A 19169-nucleotide genomic window follows, 5' to 3' on the forward strand; every position below is an offset into this window, starting at 1 on the left:
AAAGTGCAATATTACAGTACAAGCCAATTTAAACGTTACAGTATGTTTCAATATGTTGCGCGTGAGCTTTTCTTGTCCTCTGTGCGCATGCGCGAGTGTAAATGTTGTCGGTCTCTATGGCGACGGGACACTTAATGCTTTTCGGGTTGTAGACAGCGAGAGATTATGTGGACAGCACAGGTGTCGCGCCGCAGACGGACAGGCTCAGTGTGTACGTGACACATTTAGATGGTGGAAAACAGCACGTTTGCATGTTTGCTTTCACCGTTTTCACCATCTCGGAATACTAACGCAGGAACCGGAGGTGAGGTGACGGACAAACAACATTTCTTTGGAATTCATCGTGTTTCGCGTGCAATCCCTCCCTGGCCCACCGTTGAACTTTTAATGATGGTATAATCCCGTAATTGCATTTCTTTATTTTGAAACAACCAAAGCAATAACGAAAAAAAGATGTCAAACAGGCTTCAAAACTGTTTGCGCAACGTTGCAACACGCTCTGTAAAAAGCAATGCAAATATAGCATAATTGTCAAATAACGTATTAACGTTGTATGATTTGAAATCATGATTTCACTCAAGATATGACAAGTAACATTGGTCTAAGTTACCCACAAGCTATAAAACAAGACAGACTTGGGTGCTTAACAAAAAAAGATACCCCAAAAAAATAAATACAAAATGGGAGTTTGAGATGAGTATTGAGGGGAAAATAAAACCTAACACTAACTGAATAAATCAATAAATCATACAACATGTTAACACTTGATCCGATTGTGCGCTAACAATGTCATGCTATAATTTGTTTGTGTTGGGGTTTCTTTTACTTCTTGATTTACACATGCTAAAAGCATTTCTTATTATCCAACAGCTAACACATACACTATGTCAGATAGTAAGACTCCTACACTACTACGACCAATAATAATAATAATAATAATAATAATAATAATTTGTTTTTCTATTTATTTAGGTACGCAGCTATAATGACCACAATATAGAGAAATTGTACAGTTGAATGGGATTTCCGGTAGCCTAAAGGCAACATTTCGGACACAGCCCTTGCATTGGATATCATTTATTTCCTTATATTCTAAAATCAAACTTTAATAATATAACCGGGCCATTGGTAGTGTAGTGGTTTCACTAAGTTGACTTGCATGCAAGCGGCATGAGCTCGATTCCACATTGACTGGAGATCAGCGTTGTCTTGGTCTTGCCTTAAGTCTGCTGGCTCAAGCCTTGCAATCCCGAGCAGGATAAGCGCTATATCAAACGGATATGACATATGAAAGAACATTCGCGAAAGTTCAATCAAATATATTTCATAACAGTATTTGATCGTCTCCAGGCGGTGGATCATGAGTGAGGTGGTTTGCACAAAATCCCAGGGGGTGTATGAGGATGACTTTGAGAAGGATCTGGACTGGCTGATCAGTGAGGAAAGTTGCAGCGAGCAGCAAGTAAGTGAAACAGCTGCCGACATACTGTACTACAGTCGTGACGTCCGTTCGCTGTGCTGCAATATTAATGAATGTGCTTACACACAAGTTGTACACCGGCGTGCCAACAATCACACGGGAACAGCTGAAGTTGCACAGTTTGGAATACTGTACAACCCAAATGTTCTGGGGAAATGGATGAACTGAAGACGTTTCCCAAACTGTATCGAGCTGAGGCACATATTTTACATTAGAAAGAATCCCACTGGAAGTCACAAAACGTTGATACTTTATTCACCTGCTGCCGTCTTGTGGAAGAGCGTTTCATTGTTCTGCCTGTCACTATACGTCGCTGGCATAGATACAAATATGAAAAGTGGTTGAGAATCACCGGGTTAATGGATTGATTTATTATTAACACAATTAAAGATCGGTAAAATAAACACAGTTTACATGTGCATTTGACAATTATTTTTTTGATTAAACCATTATAATTAAATCAAGTAAATAATAATAATATTAACATGAGAAGAATTTTTATTCAAATAGACCACTTTATATCTTTTCTGTATAACACATTTTCTCATCTTGAATAACCTAACCCATCTGTGTTCAAAATCCAATGTGGGACAAATTTTGCCCACCCCCGTACTCCACCCGTTTCCACCACTCAGGGTCCCGACGACGAGGACATCGAGGCAGACATTGACAAAGAGCTGGCCGAGGATGAGAAACAACATAAAGCGAAGGAGAGAAGCAACAACTCCGAGGAGCAGGAGGACAATGAAGACAGGTGGCCCTCACCGATGGACCCACTTGAGGTCGACTCGGACAGAGACAGCCCGAATAAGTCCTTTCTTAGGACGCCGCCTCCTTTGGGCGTGGGCGAGCAGACCGATGAGGAGAAGAAGTACATTCGGGAGAAAATCCAACAAGCCAACCGGGAACTGAGGGATCAGGAAGCTCCGAATTTGAGCCGCAGGCGACGGCTTCAGTTTAAAGAGACACTAGTTACGTTGGTGGTGCCACCGTTGCAGTTTGAATGTGACGCTGGAGAGGCAGATGGCACGGAGATGGAAGTGTCAGGGAAGCTGTCTGAGCTGAAATTGTCTCCTCGAGAGGAGTATACCGGTGGCAAAAGAGACCAAGGGCTGAAGGAGGGAAGGGTCCTTGTGGAAAAAGATGGCAGGTTTGATCTCATCAGCCTCTTAAGAGGTGGAAAACCAAGGCCTCCTCCCTCCGCTCGCACAGGAGCAACCGGGCAGCCCCAGGAGGAGCCCCACTTCCGTCCCCTCGTCTCGCTCCTCCGCCGGAGCGTCTTCTCTCTTCCAGAAGTCCGATCACCTGCGGGCGCCCAGACCTCCGGGAAGGCCCGGCTCGGCCTGTCACAGCCAAAGAGGAGGCCAGAGGAGAGGCACCAAGCGGCGGGTGCAGTCGGCCACCGGGACGCCTTCGCAGGCCACGTTCAAGCTCTCGCCTCAGCAGAAGGAAATGCTGCACAAGACCCAGGAGAGGAAGGAGAAGATAGCCAGAGAGGTAATGACGCTCACTTGCTATGGAGTTCATTCACGGAAGACGGGGACCGAGCTCTGCCGTGAATTGATCCACAAGTCGTTGACGACACCTCAAAAAGGGATTGTAATTAATGTCTATAGATGGTGGCAAAGGATGACACTGGCGCTTTGGCAAAAGAACCGTTCACGTCTTCAAAAAGAGGCTTCAGGCGGTTTGACGCCACTGAAGTTTACCGTCAAACTAAAACTAGGAAAATTTCACCTAACGCATTTTTTAAAAAACGCACACACAAATAGCTTAGCCTTTAGTCCCTTAGCTTAAAGCTAATGCCAAGACATAATGGGACACGCATATATGTAACCTTTGAAGCAACTGGTATTTGAACACAAATGGTGCAGCAACACATTTAGACGTTAAATATAACAGTAATCACAGTCATATTCTTTAGGAGTCGCAGAGACGAGGAGCTGTGAGGTCATAATGGCAAACATTAACACATATCCCTCCATCCATCCGTTTATATACCGCTTATATAGACATATCTAGCCCTTTAGTCAACAGATATTTGAACACAAAAGGTGCAGCAATATAACAGTACTCCATCATACTGTAAATCCTTTATTGTCTGGAAGGAGATGAGAAGAGGTCCACCTCCTTGAAGAGTATATCCAGCTGTGTGTCTTATTCTGCCCCCAGGTGGTTCAGGTGGGCACACCAGAAGTGCAGCAAAATGAATGTTCAATTGATACAATGTGTGACAAAAATTCTTTTAAAATCCTATTTAATTACACGATTAATGCACATTTTGATACAGTGCTATTTTTCTCAGTAAAAGCATTGCAACATTATTATTTTTAACTTTGAATTTTTTGGGGGGTAGTCTGGAACGGATTGACGGCCTTTCCATTCATTTCAATGGGGAGCCATTTGAGTGACGAGCATGGTCACGGAACAAATTCAACTCATCTCAACGCACCACGGTAGTAATAACATAATTAGTTAGAGTATAAAGAACTAAACAGTTTATTTTGATTTATTCTTCTCCTTCTGGTGTGCGCAATTGAGCCACAGGGCGCAGTTTAATGTAATATAATGTATAAATGAATAAGATTTTCACTACTGTAAGTGACTCACTAAGCGGCTGTAATATGAATATTTTTTTTTGCAGAGGATAAATAATATAGGCCTGTGAGTATTGTTCTATTGTCTGTCTACAGTGTACATGTGCTGTGTTCAAATATCCATTTAAATTAAAAAAAAAAAAATGTTATAACGCCACAACACTGATGCCATTCCTTATCCCACCTATGGCGTTTTGCATTAAGCTGCCACCAGATGACGCCAAAGCAATTCTCACGCGTCACACCACAAACAGGCGGGCTTCACTGTATTATTCAAAGTGTGTGATTGAAATACCCAAATGTATGGTGTCAGGCCGAGCAGAGGAAGCTCGAGGAAGAGGAGCAGAAGAAGCAGGAGAACGAGCTGGCTTTCAAGGCCTGGCTGGTGAGGAAGCGAGAGCAGCTGCAGCAGGAGAGGAGAATCCGCAGAGCGCAGGAGATGGAGAGGATGACTCCTCGGGTAATCACCGCGCGGGGGGTGGGGGTGGGGGGGGGGGGGCCCAAAAGCTCTTAATGGTTACAAAAAAAAAAAAAAAACATTCCTTTTTAGTGCTCATGTAACCCTAACATGAGCAGTTTTTAAACGGTTTCCCCAGCCTTTATTGAGCCAAAGCAGTTATTTTACATTTACAAAAGAAGTATAGAAGAAGTACATATAGTATACAGTACAAGTAATGATCTTGTCTCAATTTGCTCACAAATGTGAGAGAGGACACTCACAGTGTTGCCAACTTATGTATTATGTATTTCTATGCAAGCAATGAAAAGGTTCCCTTCTGGCTGAGCATTTTGTTCTTGTTACTGTTTTTTTTCTCTGAACAAATTGATGGCTTTTGTGAAGGCCGTGACATGCCCGAAAAGCCCAATTATTTGCAAGTGTGAAAATATATGTATTTTAGGGGTCACAAACATTACACCCCAAAATGACACCAGTTTCACCAATGAACACAAACTTTGGTGAACATGTGTGTCAGAACACGACACACAAAAAAGTTTGAAGGACTCATGCCTGAAATTGAACAGGAAATCCACTTTAGTTTGAAGCAGCCATTTTGGAGGAATTCCAGAACTTGTAATTTGACAAACTTCGTAGGGAAGTTGCCGTTGGACCAGGTGACCTTGTACGCCGGTGATTCTTAAAAGTGTAGTACTAGTAGCACAAGTGGTACAAGCATCCCTCTAGTGGTACAGTATGTGAAAGAAACCCTCTCCAAGTACCGTTCAGTTGTATTGAACTTTTTAGTCCAATATGTTTGAATTGAAACTTTTACGGAGGTACAGTTTTTCTTTATGTTTCTTTGTGGAATACATTTGAATCCAATTATTGTATTAAACTTTTTGTCCCCTATATTGCAAAATTACTGTGCATAATGCGGCACTGGCTTAAAATAATATGAAACTACCAATCGAAAACATTTTCTTATGCTAATGAATAAAGATGTGTCTCAAACTATTGACTGGTAGTGAACTTCTTAGGCATTACGTTTCGTATTGGATGAACATTTAGGCCTATTACAATACTGTATTTTAATGTTGGTCATGATGGTGATACTTGGAGAGCTAAGTATTGTTTTTAGGTGGTACTTGGTGTAAACACGTTAGAATCACTGTACTACACCATTCATTAAGGGTGGGAAATTGCAGAAGAAAGTGTCATCATTTTGAGGTTTGCCAAGAAAAAGGATCTTCGAGGGCCCGTTCAGCTTTGATTAATTTCATGAATATTAGATTTAAACTCATGTTAGACTCAATCCTAAAAAATGTAGTTAACTAAAATCCTTTTCAACCCCAACCTGCCTGAATAGCAAATTTGAACGTGCTTTGCTTACTTCATTTTGCAATTGAAATCCCGGTTTGAAGACAAAGCAAAATCAAATGTAGATGAGAAAATGTTTTGTTGTTGTTTTTTTATGTATTTATTTTTTTTGCTGCATAAGGACTCCAGTGAGCCAGAGGAGGCCTTCAGGCTGTGGCTGCAGAGGAAGCAGGAGCAGCAGCAGCGAGAGAAGCAGCTGGTGCAGCTGAGGAGGTTGGAGGAGGACGGCGGTTATCTTTTACGCAGCCGAGAGGAGTGCGAACGTGCCTTCAAGCTGTGAGACCTTCCGCACCTTTGGCCATCCTTTCGCTGCACGCGCAAACGTGCTTTGAACCGCGTGTGCGTCTTCCCTCAGGTGGCTGACCCGGAAGCAGGTGGAGAAGCGGGAGGAGCAGCGGGCGGCTCGGGAGCGAGCGCGCAGGTTTGTGCTGGAGGAGCGGCGGGCACGGCGCATGCGCGACCTGCTGTGCACGGCCAGTGACGCCAGGACGTTCAGATTCACGGATCAGCTGACCTGTCGCTTCTGAAACATGTCAACCAGCACCCGTCAACTTTATTTTGTTCATCATCCTTTTTCTATAACACTTCATCCTCATTAGGCGTACAGGTCAACTGCAGCCAATCCAAGCGGACTTGGGCGAGAGGCATGGTACACCCTGGACCGGTTGCCAGCCAATCATAGCATACATTCACACTTATAGATAATGTAGAGTCATAAATGAACCTAATATGCATGTTGTTTGTTTAAATGTGCCCTGCGATTGGCTGGCAACCAGTTCAGGGTGTACCCCGCCTCCTGCCCGATGAGATAGGCTCCAGCACGCCCGCGACCCCAGTGAGGAGGAGTGGCTCAGAAAATGGATGGGTGGTTGTAGGTTGCATTTATTATTCTCTTATTGACACTGACAGAGCAAGACACGGGCTATTTTGATATGTTCGGTAACAAGTTTTACTCTTGGACTGAGCTGGGATAGGCTCCAGCACTCCCGCGACCTTTGTGGGGATAAGCGGCTCAGAAAATGGATGGATGGATTGTCAGGGCTTATTAGTCCATGTCAGAGCGAGAACGCTGTTGATTTTGAATGCAATCAAAAAGTAGCGCATGTCCCTTCAAAACATTTCCAGCAAGCTTCAAACCTTTAGGGACTACAGTGGTGGCCTAGACTGCAATGCAAAGTGTATTTTTTTTTTGGACATCATTTAAAAAAGGAATATCTTTATAATTACATGTCCTAGGCAAGCTAAACGAAAGAAGCTCCACCCTGAAAAGTAAAATGTAAAATTATGATTAGTTACTTAGTTTATACACATCTTGTTAAACTTTGAGATCATTAGCGCAAAAATTGATGTATTTTAGGGGTCACAAACATTACACAATGTTTCAAACTTCCAAAACTGATCTGTCGGTTGATGTCAGACAAAGAACTGTACAAATCTTTGTACAAATTTGAAAGAATCTCTCTAACCAAGATGCTGGAGGTAGCTGGTGTCAAAGGTCAACCAGGGGCTCCTCTGTTTACGACGATAATAATTGTATGCGTGGTTCCGAGGTTTTGAACAGCGCGCAATGAACTAGTTTAGTTTCCACTGTTTTATATTGAAGTGTTTTTCATTCAAATATTCACTGTAATTATGCCTTCTGTAAAACTGCGTTTAAGCAATAATTCAATATTCTTGATATCCACAGCGTAAGGTAAATGTACTAATACACACTTTGTTCTCATTAGTAGGACAACTTTGGCATACTATTCGGTCAACAACATGTTACTACTGAGGTAAAACTGTGCACTAGTTGACAACTATGTGCTATCACACGTTACCGTGCTTAAAGAAATACCTACATCTGTCGGCCAATCAGATGACAGTTTCGTCCCGGCCTTCCTCGGCCTGCGTTTGAGAACCAGGTCGGGCGAGCTTCTGAAAAGCGGTGCCATTGTCATCGCTCGGCCTCGAAAAAGTGTAATGGAGAAGCGACCACACGGGGCGGAGCGAGGCTGGTTGGGGGTAAAACTGGTACAATGGAAAAGGGGCATAAATGTTACTAGTGAGACAAAAATGTGCTCTTGTTGACATTTGTGTTAGTAAAGGGCTTGATGTTACAGTAACTAGTAGAATTGTATGTCACCAGTAGTACATACAGTAGTTTTCAACTCGTGCATAGGTTTGCCTCTCTTGTAACAATGTCCTACTAGTATGCCATATTTACCAGTGAGGACAAAGTGTGAACTAGTATAACTGGACCTTAAGCGGGATATCGAATAAATGGCAAAAAAAAAAAAGCTTTCCATTTATGCTTTCAGCATTTTTATTCTGTCCTTGATAAGGAGGGTACTAGCGCACAGTAGTTTACTAGTAAGGTTTGAATGCACACCAGTAGTCCAAAAGGGGCACGACTAGTGGAATTTTTCATTTTTGACTAATAAGACATTCTACGAGTGCCCTGAATTGTCTTACCAGTTAGCACAAATGTAGTTTTACATTTTTGTTTGGAGCCAGAGCCATGTCATGCTAGAAAATGTATGTGTGTTTCTGTACTTTAGTATTAAAAAAGATTTTTTTCTTTATATAGGTATTAGGTAAGAAAGATTACTTGGCTTGTTACAGAAAGTTCAAAGGGCTTTTTTAAATTTTTTTTTTTTTTTTAAATGACTTCAGACTTTGTGCCCTGTGACTGACTGGCGACCAGTTCAGGGTGTAGTCCACCTTTCGCCCGAGGTCAGCTGGGATAGGCTCCAGCGCCCCGCGACCCTAACCAGGATGAGCGGCGTTGAAAACGGATGGATGGACTTCAGACTTCTTAGCTGTCTTCTTAAAGCACATTCACCACAGTGACCTCAGCATACGCGTGTAGATTATAGTTCAATTTTAAACTTTAAAATGCTGTGCATCTTAAAGAGTATCTTGATATGATATTTACCCATGTAACAATGACTATACTGCATATACATGTATAAAATATATAAAATACAGCAAATCTGTCGGAGCAATTTGTGAAAATATTCAAGCACAATTATGCACATGAAATAAACGTTTGCATGCCAGACAAGAAACCAAATAAAAATGACATCAATACTAACCGTCTATAATTTATTAGAGCCCGTAAACTTACAATTTTGTGCATTTCATCATTAAATATCAGTGAAAACAAAAGTGTTGCAACTCACCCAACTGGAGTAAAGCTCTAAATCTCTCCTGCAGAACAACAAACAATATATATATTTTCCCCATTGAATTTACAGTGCATGACTCTGTCCATCACCTGTATATCAACACAAATTAAACTATCATATTCCTTGAAACAGAAATGATGGATCTTTTATGACAAAAAGCTTCCCATATTAAATGCAGACAGTCATGACAGCAGCTGTCTACGCATTAAAATATAAATAATAAACACAATACAAACACACACAAAGACATTTTCCCCCTAACTCGACAGACAGAAGTACCGAGTGCATGATTATTATAAATATATATAATATTCAGAACACATCTCTTTAAAATAGTGCTAGTTAAAATCTAAATGGGGAAACAGTGCACCGTTTACTTTGAGGACAAGAATTACTGGCATGGAAATAATAAAAACAAAACTATTTTGGACATGGAAAGTACCTGCTTGTCAAGAATTATTGACCTGTACGTGATCTTTGATGTAGTGATGTACTCTTTTTAGTGTTTTTCTCATAAAACCAATATGTTGAACTCAAAAGCAACAACCTAAAGCAGGAAAAATAATCCCCCCTTTGACACTTTCACAGATCAGTGAGACATAGAAGAACACAAAAAACAGCAAAAGCACACTCCAGCATGAGTGTGCAGACCCACACAAAAAAATAACTCCCTTCCCCCCCCCCCCCCCCCCCCACAAATAATCCCAATGTCATTGAACCTGCACTCAAAATTGTACAAAAATAGATTTGTTTTTTTTTGTTTTTTTATCGAAAGACAAATCCCACAATAAATAAACATCAACAAACAGATGAGGTTGAGGCTACGTCTACAGTTCATCTTTGGGGTTGATCTCGAGGCCGTGAGTCAGCACAGACTGTGTGAACGAGGTCTGGACCACCTCATCTGCCTGCAGTCTCTCCTGCACAAACAACAAATGCACAATCAGTGTCTGTCTCTGTTTTGAAGGAGAGCCAAGTGGAACTGCTTTCTTCTCGATTATGCCAAATTCCTGACCAGCTTTTTTGGGGAAAATTTTGCTATACTACGTACATACAAGGACGTGACTTTAAAAAAGAAGGGTGTACCATTTCCCTGAAGAGCGGATCGAAGGTGAACCACAGAGCCACAGCACACCTCCGCCCATTGGTGACAGCCTTCACGCCGTGCGGATTCTCCCCACCGGAGGAGAACGCCACCACCCTGCCACACTTGGGCTTCACGGTTGCCTGCAGACGACGCGGATCGAAACAACTTCATGTTGAATAGGGTTAGGCATCGACAATCGAGAACCGATTGGAACCGGGGCTAACAATGCAGTTCTCCCGTTCGTTCAAATTTTAAAATTTCAGTTCCCAGTTTCGATGCTTCCAGTCCGCCCACCCTGAAGAAGAAAGTGTCGAAAACCAACGAAAATGCGGCAAAAAACAAAAGTGTGTCTTAACTATGTTAAGATAAATGACCAGTCACCTCAGAGTAACTCTTGGAATAAGATTATATTGCGCTAAGGAAGCCTGGCGCGCTCCCTCCCGCTCCGAGGCTCAGCCTACACCGCGCGGAACTTCAGTCAAGTCAATTGGATGAGTGAAACAATAAAACACGTCTATGCCAACATTGAGGCAGCTAACAAGTTAAACGCCGGGTTGCACTGATGGTTTTTAGCGTTTATTTGAGTCTTTCAACCAATGTAAAAGCTGATGACAAACACACAAAAATATATACATTACCATACTCGAAAGAAAGTAGAAACAGTCGCATTACAAGCTTAACATTGAGCTAAAACTTCACCGTAGCAACTTTACCTCACAATGAATTGGGACAAAATTCGGAAAAAACGTCTCACAAACACTAACTTTGTGTCTCATCGGTGGGTACGTAAAGGAAGCAGTCTCACATCTTCAACGGTAATTCATACAAGTGAAACTTACTGTGACTGTTTTGGCGTCCATCTGCGTAAAGATGAACTCGCCACCTTCAAAGTCTCCATTGAGGTATAGTAATGCACTGAAAAGAATGGGCGGACAAACAACCCTTGAGGTGAGTGAAATATGTGGAATGTTGTACTGTATTATGGCTGGACCGCGGTGATCATCACTTCACATGCATTTCCACGCATGCTGGCATTGAGTGTACTATACCTGTAGTCCCTTTGAGTGTACGCTGGGGGCTCCTTCCAGCATTCACTGGCCTCGGTGTCCAGCAGACAGTTGTCGGCGTGGATGGGATGGCTCAGGTCATTCCTGTAGTCCTGCTGGCCTGTCCAAATCCAACACACAAAAGCATGCATAGTATAGTATAGTATTGTCATGTGTTTAAAAATGGCACTGACTAGTTTCTGTTAGCTAGCAGTGCCAGCTAACAGTTCTGCTCTCTTAATTCATTACCGGTTCACACGACACTCATACTCACACCTATGGACAATTTCGAGTCTTCAATTAAGCTGCGCAAAGAAAACCCACGCAAGTAAACGGTGGACATGTAAACTCCACACAGGCCGGTGTTGAGTTTCTAAACCAAAACTGTGAGGCAGATGTGCTAACCACGAGTGCACCGGGCTACCCGTGTCATGAAAATACAGTCACACTGTTTCCACACCACGTGTCCATAATTGCCATAAAAAAAAGCTTGTACAATTTTTTCATGTTCATGTACATTTATTTTACAAAAACTTACTTAATTGTTGGAACTTTTCATAGTGCTAGATTTTTATTCCAGCAAAGTGTTTTAAAATGATATATTTTCTCATAACTATCTTTCAAGTATGAAGCACTAATGTTCTATACTGCTATAAACTACAACTACAAAAATAAATCTTGAAATTAATACCGTTCTGACTTTGTCAACCAACTATCATTGTAAAGGAAAACATGTCTGGTGATTGGTCAATAATAATTATTGTGTCCTCATAAGGAGCATAGGTTAAAAATCTAGACCACAAAGACTGACCCGTGATGGCCGTGCGGCACACCAGGTGCGTGTAGGAAAAGTGCAGGTTGGAGTTGAGCTGGAAATAAGACTCAACGATGCTTCTCACTTGCTCGCTGACGTCGTAGAAGAGGCGGGCGCTTTTCATGGGCACCCTGCCCTCGTAGCTGTACTGTGAAATGAAGACACATCCTAAAAATGAGGACTCTAATGATGATTGAGTTGTTGGGTTTTTTTTCACTTGGAAAATAGAATGTGTTTCAGTCGTGTGCCATTTGCGTACCTGCAGGGCTTTGAGTACAGTTGCTCCTTCAAACTTTTCATTGGGGGTGTGAGGAGACGTCCTGCCGTTGTAGCCGTCGCCTGCCATTGTGACCGCCTGAGAGACATTAGAGTGACAACATACAGCAATGAACATCCATCCATTTTCTGAGCCGCTTCTCCTCACTTGGGTCGCGGGCGTGCTGGAGCCTATCCCGGCTGTCATCGGGCAGGAGGCGGGTTACGCCCTGAACTGGTTGCCAGCCAATCGCAGGGCACATACAAACAAACAACCATTCGCACTCACAGTCACACCTACGGGTGATTTAGAGTCTCCAATGAATGCATGTTTTTGGGATGTGGGAGGAAACCGGAGTGCCCGAAGAAAACCCACGCAGGCACGGGGAGAACATGCAAACTCCACACAGGTGGGGCCGGGATTGAACCCGGGTCCTCAGAACTGTGAGGCTGACGCTCTAACCAGTCGCCCACCGTGCCGCCCAACATCCATTCTTTTTAAAAATTATTTATTTTATGATTATTCTTTTTTTAAATCGCTCATATGGCAGCTGACTTTTGGCAAGAGGTGCACACCTTTTATTTATTAATTTATTTTACTTTTTTTGTTTTGGTTATAATAGAAAAATCTCATGACACACCACCAAGCAGAGAGGGCATACAGTGGGTACGGAAAGTATTCAGACCCCCTTCAATTTTTGACTCTTTGTTATATTGCAGCCATTTGCTAAAATCATTTAAGTATTTTTTTCCCCCTCATTAATGTGCAGACAGCACCCTATAATGACAGTAAAAAACGGAATTGTTGAAAAGTTTGCAGATTTATTAAAAAAGGAAATATCACACAACCATAAGTATTCAGACCCTTTGCTCAGTATTTAGTAGAAGCACCCTTTTGATGCTAATACAGCCATGCAGTCTTTTTGGGAATGATGCAACAAGTTTTTCACACCTGGATTTGGGGTTCCTGTGCCATTGCTCCTTACAGATCCTCTCCAGTTCTGTCAGGTTAGATGGTGAATATTGGTGGGGAGCCATTTTCAGATCTCTCCAGAGATGCTCAATTGGGTTTAAGTCAGGGCTCTGGCTGGGCCATTCAAGAACCGTCACAGAGTTGTTCTTAAGCCACTCCTTCATTATTTTAGTTGTGCGCTTAGGGTCATTGTCTTGTTGGAAGGTGAACCTTCGGCCCAGTCTGAGATCCTGAGCACTCTGGCGAAGGTTTTCGTCCAGGATATCCTTGCACTTGGCCGCATTCATCTTTCCTTCGATTGCAACCAGTCGTCCTGTCCATGCAGTTGAACAACACCCCCACAGAATGATGCTGCCACCACCATGCTTCACTGTTGGGGACTGTATTGGACAGGTGATGAGCAGTGCCTGGTTTTCTCCACACACGCCACTTAGAATTAAGGCCAACAAGTTCTATCCAGGTCTCATCAGACCAGAGAATCTTATTTCTCACCATCTTGGAGTCTTTCAGGTGTTTTTTTTTTTTTTTTTGTTTTTTTAAGCAAACTCCATGTGGGCTTTTTCATGTGTCTTGTACTGAGGAGAGGCTTCCGTCGGGCCACTCTGCCGTAAAGCCCCGACTGGTGGAGGGCTGCAGTGATGGTTGACTTTCTAGAACTTCCTCATCTCTGGAGCGCAGCCACAGTGACCTTTGGGTTCTTCTTTGCCTCTCTCACCAAGGCTCTTCTCCCACGATTGCTCAGTTTGGCCGGACGGCCAGCTCAAGGGAGGGTTCTGGTCATCCCAAACATCTTCCATTTAAGGATTACGGAAGCCACTGTGCTCTTAGGAACCTTAAGTGCAGCAGAAATCCTTTGGTAACCTTGGCCAGATCTGTGCCTTGCCACAATTCTGTCTCCGAGCTATTCAGGCAGTTCCTTTGACCTCATGATTCTCATTTGCTCTGACATGCACTGTGAGCTGTAAGGTCTTATATGGCTTTCCTGATCAAGTCCAATCAGTATAATCAAACACAGCTGGACTCCAATGAGGGTGTAGAACCATCTGAAGGCTCCATCCATCCATTTTCAACACCGCTTATCCTGGTTAGGGTCGCGGGACGCTGGAGCCTATCCCAGCTGACTTCGGGCAAAAGGCGGACTACACCCTGAACTGGTCGGCAGTCAGTCGCAGGGCACATATAGACACGGACAACCATTTGCACTCACATTCACACCGTCACTGAGTGGGAACCCACGCTGCCTGCACCAAAGTCAGGCGAGTGTACCACTACACCATCAGTGACTCATCTGAAGGATGATCAGAAGAAATGGACAGCACCTGAGTTAGCACCTGTCACAGCAAAGGGTCTGGATACCTATGGCTGTGTGATATTTCAGTTTTTCTTTTTAATAAAGCTGCAAAAAATGTCGACAATTCCGTTTTTTTCTGTCAATATGGGGTGCTGTGTGTACATTAATGAGGAAACTAAATTAACTTAAATTATTCTAGCAAATGGCTGCAATATAACAAAAATTTAAACATTTCAGTGGGTCTCAATACTTTCCTTACCCAATGTATATATGTGTATTTAAATGGGAAGTACATACTGAAATAACGATGATCTTGTGTCAATTTAGCCACAAACGTACTTACTCAGTGTAAAATCTAGGCCTGTTTACTTGAACACAAAGTTATTCTGTTGTATGAATGGCAACAGGTGGATACACAGATTAATTCTGCCATCTAATCGATTGTATTGCCTGTCACGACACATCGTTGGCATAAATGCCACAGCACAGTGGTTGGGAATCACTGGCTGATATGACATCAAATCTAGATGTAAAAATTTTAATTGCAATTAGGGTTGCAAAATTAAGTAACTGATAGTGAAGCAGTCCATTTGCCTGACTTTGGTGCAGGCACCGCAGGTTAAGTCAGTTGGCATGGCCTCCAGCTCCCCGCAACCCTGAATCCAACAAGCGGTGGAATGGAATGGAAGGATTGATGGATTGGTTGCAAAATTCCAGAAAGTGAAAAGTGTCCAACTTTGAATACCTCTCAAAGTTCAGAGCTAAAGTTCTCGTGGAAAGTTACTGGAAAACCTTTAGAAATACTCATTTCGGAACCCTAATTGCAATAAAATCCATTAATCCATCCATTTTTTACACCGCCTATACTCACTAGGGTCGCGGGTATGCTGGAGCCTATCTGCAGGCAGGAGGCTGGATACACCCTGAACTGGTTGCCAGCCAATCGTAGGGCACATATAAACAAACAGTCATTCGCACGCACATTCACACAATGTGGGCAATTTAGAGTCGTCAGTTAACCTACCATGCATGTTTTTGGGATGTGGGAGGAAACCGGGGTACCTGTAGAAAACCCACGCAGGCACGGGGAGAACATGCAAACTCCACACAGGCGAGGCCGGATTTGAACCCAGGTCCTCAGAACTGTAAGGCAGATGTGCGAACTCGTCGGCTACCGTGCTGCCACCAAGCAAATCACAGGGAAAATATAAAACTATAAACTTGAAGGCCAGAGTTGAGATCCAAACCCTGCACCTCAGAAATGTGAGCTGGATATGTTAACCACGAGGACACCGTGCTGCCCACATCATATACCATGTGCATGACAAAATTAATTTTTTGTTCTAAAGCCCTTACCTGCGCCAGGTGTCGGAGGTCTGCGCATTCATCCTCTGTTATGACTTGATCCAGCAGCACTCGCTGGGTCCCGTTCATGTCAGCCGAGTTGTACACCAGCTGCACACCGTCGTACAACAACGGCCCACCTACACAGAACACAAAGCTGCTTTCGTCAATAGCTCATCCATCGAGGCTAGAAAAGATTGGAAGAGATAAATGTTACCTTCTTTGAGATGCTGTGAGGCAGCCACACTCACGTTCTTCTTCTCTGCGTTGGGAACATACTCCATCCCACCGTCTGTACCAGAGCGAGCCCTGCAGAACAAACCCACATGCATGCTTTGTCGAACCTCACATTTACCTTACGAATGTTGTTCAACACTCATAGAACACTTCATTAGGTACACTTGTACAAAATGATTACAACCAGTAGAAGAGCTGCATCACAAATTCTGCCTTTACAAATATAATACGCAGTTTTGATTGACACTGTCAGAGAGGTAATCATTTAAAACTGCATTTTTAATGTTGAGATTGTTAGCACTGCACTGCATCATACTAACTTCTTTTTTAAATATTTTCTGTCATATACTCCACCCAGCGAGTAAGTTAACCCCCCCCCCCCGCCCAAAAAACAAAACAAATCCTCTCTCTATAATATGACGAAGTGATATTAGCGCCACTGTGAAAATAAAAAATATATATATATTTGGGGAAAAAAAATCAGAAATTTAAGATTTTTAAGATAACATTTCAAGAAAGTCGAGTTTATGAAATTTAAAAAGGCCATATGCCAGCTGTTGAGGATCTTGTTTCAACGCTACGCTTCAGCATAATTTAATGACATTAATAGATAGCTAATTTTACAACGCTTTACATGTAAATGCTTTATGATTTATTTTTCCAGTGTGGCTGCAATCCTTCCAACGATGCAGTGCAGTTCTACATCACTGACAAGCAAGCACAAAAATAAGAAACTATTTGTTCAATTGATAACTTTCATTATCTTCCCTGTCCATCCAAGATAAAGTTTTTGACCCACCTCTCATATTGGAGCTTGTTAGATTTTGCAAGTGCACCTAATGTTGTGGCCCTAAAAGTTCATTATATATTGAGGTGTAAGAAAATACCTGGTGGAGTCGTCCCTCCCACCCGTGCTGCTCCAGTAATTCTGCAATGACCAGTCAATGTTTTTATTTTGAGACTGATATAAAGGAAACTTGAAAAAGAAACTTCAGTAAGGGGTGATATGACCAGCAGGTGTCGCCCTTCACTAAAAAAAAAAAAAAAAAAAAAAAAAAAAAAAAAAAAAAAGCAAAGATTGCCTGTTGACTGTGCCACCTGCTCTAAATCGGCTCCAGCAGAGAGCGGTGCATGACTTATTATAAACACTCAGCACAAGTCATACAAAACATTTGCCTGTTCACTTACACGCACGGTTTGCGTTTGAGCCCAACTCTGAACAGCCAAAATAAATAAAAGGACTACAAGTACTTGTAATTTTCTTTGAGGTTTGAGTTTGCTGTTGCAAGCCATGCACGCACCCACACATACTGTACGTACCCCTTCAGTGAAGTCCACACCCATGGTTTGACTTCCAATCAGAAGAAGCTCCAGCTCTTGTTTGTGCCTCCTCAAGTACCGTGCAGCCTCCTGTAGACGCACACCACAGCGATGTAAGTTAGGGGTGTTGTCAAAATCAAACAATGTTCATACACTGGTCACAAAAAGTTAGGGATATGCTTTTGGGTAAGGCTTTCAGGATGAACGTAACCAGCACTATAACCTTAACAGGAGAACGTAATTCGACCTCATCTAAACTTGTGAATGCACATGTCCAAATGTTCAGTGTTTCAGTACTTTTTGCACAACGTTTAGAATTGCATTGGAGGCTGGAAATGTTTTTTCTCGAGGGGCCATATATGGCCCATGGGCCGTACGTTTTCCACCCCCGATGGAGGCTGACACGAACCTTTGCATGTGGCTGCAAATCACTTTTCCCATCGCTGCCTACCACTGATTTAGTGCCGCTTTCTGACAGGATTTCGAACTTATACGCTTAAGAAGTGAACTGCTTGTGGATTGCGACAGACTGGAGATTGACAGAAAGAGTGTTTGCTTTTGCTTTTCACACACACACGCTGCACCCGTAGGGAAATCGGCTGGTAGCATTTGTGAAATTCTCAAATATGTCAGATAACACTACATCGCCTGGTTTTTATTTTGACTACACACACAGACCTTGATAGCTGTCAGCCACACTTGACCTAACCATGATGTGAACTGAGCAAAGCATTCTTACATATGACCTTTAATGTAAGGAGTATTTTCTCTAAATTTTTAATTCAAAGCTTCCACATGGCTGTTGATGATTTTGCACTGGTAGGAGTTAGGGATGGACATCATTATTCTCGCTCTGCAGAGGCGTTGTTAATTTAGTCTCAACTAGTTCGAAGGCTGAAGAAGGACAACAGCTCTTGTATGGGATCTCATTAGATTGTACGGGTGTAACATGACATACAATGAAATACCGCAACAAAAAAATGCCACAAGAGTTCATTTTGGCTGATATTCCATCCATTCATTTTCTATACCGCTGATCTTCATAAGGGTCGAGGATGAGCTGGAGCCTATCCCAGCTGACTTAGGGCAAAAGGCTGGGTACACCCTGGACTGGTCGTCAGCCAATAAGGCTGATATCGACCATGTAATATAACACACTTTTTGGTTGGCAACTGCTATGAAACAAGAGCAACCAGTAGCCTTTTCTTTGAAGCTATTTCAAATTTTGATAGAAACAGCACTCAAATTGTTCCAGAGACTTCTGTGGGTAAGTTTTCCCCTGATGATAAGTGACTGAAAGGCAGCATTATTTCACAGGGAGGCAATTCTGGCCTGGCACCGACATCCAGAGCTTTGAAGGTGACCTCCCTGAGGATGGAGAGGCGGACCTCTGGTTTGCACTGCAAACTTTTGGGACTGGAAAGACTTTGAAGGATAGAAAAGGAAAGCTATGACAAGCATATGTACACACACTTACCGGTACTCATTCACACACATAAACACACTGTAATGAGAAGCAAGCTATCTAGGAAAAGGAGGTTGCATAATTTGGACTTAAAGGAGGCATAGTTTGACTTTCCAAAGCAGGTCATCAGTTTTAGGAAGCGACAAATGATCAGTGGTGAGCTAACTAATAGGACCAAGCTGAATGCACTGTATATGATGCTACAACCGTTTGGCCTCTAATTACTAAACAGTGAGGGCAAAGAATCGGCTGTTTCTCTGCCCAGAGCAAGAAA

General features: G+C 42.7%; 2 protein-coding genes across 2 annotated transcripts in view; one reads left to right on the plus strand and one right to left on the minus strand.

The window, feature by feature from the left end:
- Window positions 1-173: 173 nt before the first annotated feature.
- Window positions 174-8853, plus strand: ccdc181 (coiled-coil domain containing 181). Its single transcript, XM_061683978.1, is given in 7 exon segments — window positions 174-304; window positions 1351-1462; window positions 2116-2652; window positions 2654-2977; window positions 4391-4537; window positions 6015-6169; window positions 6249-8853. Coding segments are annotated over 6 exon segments (1437 nt in total). The 5' UTR covers window positions 174-304; window positions 1351-1360; the 3' UTR covers window positions 6421-8853.
- Window positions 8854-9745: 892 nt separating this feature from the next.
- The window catches only part of p3h2 (prolyl 3-hydroxylase 2), a 66920-nt gene continuing 57496 nt past the window's right edge, over window positions 9746-19169 (minus strand). Inside the window, exons 6-15 of the mRNA XM_061683977.1 lie at window positions 17431-17520; window positions 16998-17038; window positions 16091-16182; window positions 15886-16013; window positions 12270-12365; window positions 12008-12158; window positions 11200-11317; window positions 10990-11065; window positions 10150-10290; window positions 9746-9983 (exon numbers count right to left, since the gene is read on the minus strand). Of these exons, the coding sequence (XP_061539961.1) occupies window positions 9891-9983; window positions 10150-10290; window positions 10990-11065; window positions 11200-11317; window positions 12008-12158; window positions 12270-12365; window positions 15886-16013; window positions 16091-16182; window positions 16998-17038; window positions 17431-17520 (1026 nt within the window). The 3' untranslated portion in view covers window positions 9746-9890. The remainder of the gene's footprint in view (window positions 9984-10149; window positions 10291-10989; window positions 11066-11199; window positions 11318-12007; window positions 12159-12269; window positions 12366-15885; window positions 16014-16090; window positions 16183-16997; window positions 17039-17430; window positions 17521-19169) is intronic.

The sequence above is a fragment of the Phycodurus eques genome, chromosome 8 (assembly GCF_024500275.1).
Source record: "Phycodurus eques isolate BA_2022a chromosome 8, UOR_Pequ_1.1, whole genome shotgun sequence".
Taxonomy (NCBI): Eukaryota; Metazoa; Chordata; class Actinopteri; order Syngnathiformes; family Syngnathidae; genus Phycodurus; species Phycodurus eques.